At 35.3% G+C, this 4052-nt stretch overlaps 1 protein-coding gene across 1 annotated transcript in view; it reads left to right on the top strand.

Annotated features, from left to right (window-relative positions):
* LOC132185578 (probable flavin-containing monooxygenase 1) overlaps positions 1-659 on the top strand; it is a 2613-nt gene extending 1954 nt beyond the window's left edge. The window contains exon 5 of the mRNA XM_059599338.1: positions 384-659. Coding sequence (XP_059455321.1) covers positions 384-659 — 276 coding nt within the window. The remainder of the gene's footprint in view (positions 1-383) is intronic.
* Positions 660-4052: the final 3393 nt, after the last annotated feature.

The following is a 4052-nucleotide window of genomic DNA, read 5'->3' on the forward strand; positions in this document are numbered from 1 at the left end:
GACCTCTTTCCAATATGAAACTCAATCTTTTTACACTCACATGTGTATACTCAACAATGACCTTGGTGGAGCTCAAACATGGAAGCTAGATGCACGGGTTTAGGTATACTTCTTTCATGATAACTTCTATTACTATATCCTCAAAACTATTATTGGCTATTTTCACCTTAAAGTTGATATTTTTGTTCAAACATGTCAGGTTAGTAGAAAGATGAAGGACAATGTGTCATTCGTTGTGCTCATAAATTCAAGTGGGTTTTTTTCAAGATTAAGCTAAAATTATTAGAAAACTGGCTGGGTTGGAACTTAAAAGATACTTTCACAACTAAAAAAGCAGAGAAATTTACTGATACATGGTTCATACAAGAAGTATTAGGATTTAGGAGTTACCCTCTTCGTCATACAAAGAGAGGTCGAAATTCCCAGATGGATTGAAGGCAACTGAGACTGCCACTTGCCCACGCGGCCGAATTGAATGTGAAATGTGCAAAGAAGCCATGGAACCCGAGATGGGTTTACAGGACATGAATGGAGTAGGAGAGAAAATGGTCTGTTTTGGTGAAGGGGAAAGTGGAAGTACAGGGTTGATGGAAGAAGTAGCCATTGGATGTTTCAGCTTTCAAGCTGTGTATGTCATGTGTGATGATGATATGGTCTGAGACAGTTAAAAACAGTTTGGTCCTGTTTGTTTTGCTTCGGTTTATCTACATTTTCTTGTGGCCTTATGTTCTAAATGCTCATATCCGGTTCTGGGTTTTTATAGTATGAACCTCACACCCATTATTTTACTTTGTGGTGACCCTCATCTTCAGGGCTTCAGGATCATCATGTCTCGGCTGTTTTTGATGGGAATCAGCTTGGTCAGCATATTCAACGGTATAGGATGGAGATGGGGATTGGTTCTAAGAGCATTCCCAAAAGCTTATCTAATTATTTTTATTTAATATATATATATAGCCCTCCTCTCTGTTGTGAGTATTTCTTAGGGTAATGTTTGTCTGCATCCATGTGACCTAGTCGTAGCAGATATTGGCATCAAACTGATTTGGTGCTCGCCTATACGCAAGAAGAGAATAACTTCGAAATTTTGAACAAAATGGTAATCAAATTGGACGTTTTTAATTTACAACATTAATAAACTTGAAAGGCTATTCATAAATTTGTCTTCTACTCTGTACATCCGAAGAATATTTCAGGCACAAGACTCAAGCTTTCGCCCTTCACTACCTAACTCCAGCTACCAAAACAGAGTTTCCTCTGTTTTCTCTCTGTCTTTTCGATTCAGAGGCCAAAAGATTTTTTTTTTTTTTTTTTTTTTTTAGCATCTTGATGAGTGTCAACAAGTTTTAGAAGTTTTTTTTTTGTCACTCTCGGGTACATTTTCTTTCTTCATTTTAAAAGTTATTCTTATAGACATTAGTATTCTATCTCATAATGTTGGAAAATAACATAATTGTTATAAAAATTATCATATTTTTTTGATCTCATAATGCTGGAAAAAAAAAAATGGGAAAAATATATTTTACCTCCTGAACTATCCACCCGTTTGCACTTTTAACCTCAATGTTTAAAAAGTGACACTTTACCCCCTTAAACTTTCAAATTGTTGCAATTCGACCGTTCTGATTTTTTCTTTTTTTCCAAAATGCCCTAATTTCAAGTTAAATAATAATAATAATAATAAAAATTAAGGGGTAGCCAGCCACTCCAGTTGGGCCTAGGGGTGGCTTCGGCCACCCCAGACCGGACACCCCTTATTAGAATGGTCGAATTATAATAATTTAGAAGTTTGGAAAGTTAAAATATCACTTTTTAAATATTAAAGTTAAAAGTGCAAATGATTGAATAATTCAAAGGATAAAATATATTTTCCCAACTAAAAAAAACATTGAAGCAGGATGCTGGAACCTATTTCCTGGTGGTCATATATTGGGAGCATTAGTCTTCAGTAGAATGATCAATTGTGCAAAGACATGGATGCAAGCATACAAAAAAAAAAAAAACATCTGTGGCTACCATCATGATATTTAGGGGTGGGCAAATTAACCGTTACCGTTTAACCGGCCGTTTACCGGCTTCGACCGAACCGATATAAACCGTAGCCGATATGCCGATATCCTTATCGGTTAAAAAAAGTATACCGGAATTCGGTCCGGTCCGGTCCGGTTAAGCGGTTCTTATCGGTTAACCGGTTAACCGATAAGAAACCGGATTTTTTTTTTTTTTTTTTTTTTTTTTAATGGTGTTGCCCATGACTTATTTTCCTTTTGCTAAGTGACTTTAATTAGTTAATACTTTGTTTATTATTCATTAATGAATTTTATTTTAATTTGGGTTTGGGTAGGTTTGATGTTTTTTTTTTAAGTTATGGCATTTGATGAGATTTCTTTGTCTTTGGTAAAAACATTTTTCATTAACTAGTTTTGCTAGTCTAATTAGCATTCATTGTGTTAATTAGTCCATTTGCTTTGGAAAAATGTATTTTATAATATATATTAAAAAAAAAAAAAAAGTTGAAGTGGATCAATATAAAAAAGCTTCAATTTTTAGCCCAAAAAACAAATATTTGGGTCCCAACAAAAAGTATTTGGTCCCTAAAACAACTCATTTTTAATAAATTATTTTAGCCCAACAAAAAGTATTTGGGCTCTCAAAAGTCAAAAAAACTCATTTTTGGTTTTTGGCCCAACAAAATAAATCAATATAAAGCTATCGGTTAAATCGGTTAACCGGTTTAACCGGACCGTTTAACCGTGTACCGTTTTAACCGAAATTATCGGTTAAAATTCTTATTGGTTCGGTATCGGTTAATAAACCGTTTAACCGAAAATTATCGGTTAATAACCGATAAGGTCCTTAACCGGACCGTTTTGACCGATACCCAGGCCTAATGATATTTTTGTTGGCTTCTGTTGTTGTTTTGTGCTATCTCATCTAAGAAAAAAAAACTAGTTGGAAATGAGTACACAAGTTTGTCTGACGAGTCTTATCAATGGGTTTTCTACTGTTTACATTTACACGTATATATTCCAACACAACACGCTAACATGCACATATTCCTATCCATTGTGCTTCCTCATTGCTTCAAATTTCAAAAGCCCTATTTCTAGTGGAATCTCTATTCGCATTCTACCTTTCTGTCTCCGGGCCCTCACTTCATTTCAGCATTGACTTCCAATAACTGCCCTCCCTAATTCCATTACCAAGCATAGTGGTGCAATGTTTCTATAATTTTTATTGCAAGTCTCATACAAATTGACGTGACAACACGGGATGGTTATCATGTTATTCACTAAATTATTAAATTTCGTTGACAAGATAAGTGGCATATAGACTATGATATCAATTTGTAAGTCCGTATGACACTTATCATGTAAATTTGTAAGAAAATTAATGTAAAATGTATAGCATACGAAGTTGAGTAGTCTTGTGCCTTTCTTAACTCTAAAAGTTAGCTCAAGAGGTGAGACTTTTTCTCACATTTATAAACTGATCACCAGCCCATTCCATAACTGATATGGGATAATTGCAACAATCTCTTCCTCACACATTGGGCCCTGGGTTAGAGCATAGACAACTTATTTCTCTTGTGGACTGTTGGACCAAAACTTGCTGGTTAAACGTGGGCTCTAATACAAGTGTTGAGTGGTTTTGGACCCCTCTCCACTCCAAAAGCTAGCTCAAGAGGTGAGGTTTTTCCTCACACTTATAAACTGACCACCAATCCCTTCCACAACCGATGTAGAATAACCCCAACATTCAAGCATGTACCAAACAAAACCCTTTGAATTATTGTTTTCTTGAAACCTTTCCATTCTATCACTATCTTTTTTATGTCAGTGGGAGACAATGGCAACATTAATGAAGATTAGGCTGCCAAACAAAAAGAAGCCCACATTGTTGGTTCCTTTTTATCCCGTGGACAGAAATTAAGATAAAAACGGGGGTTACATCAAACTTCACCAATCAATAGCACATTATCTCCCATGGTCTTTTTCCATGAATTGTTCGTCCCTGGTCTTCTATATATATATATAGAGAGAGAGAGAGGG

The sequence above is a fragment of the Corylus avellana genome, chromosome ca6, assembly GCF_901000735.1.
Source record: "Corylus avellana chromosome ca6, CavTom2PMs-1.0".
Classification (NCBI taxonomy): Eukaryota; Viridiplantae; Streptophyta; class Magnoliopsida; order Fagales; family Betulaceae; genus Corylus; species Corylus avellana.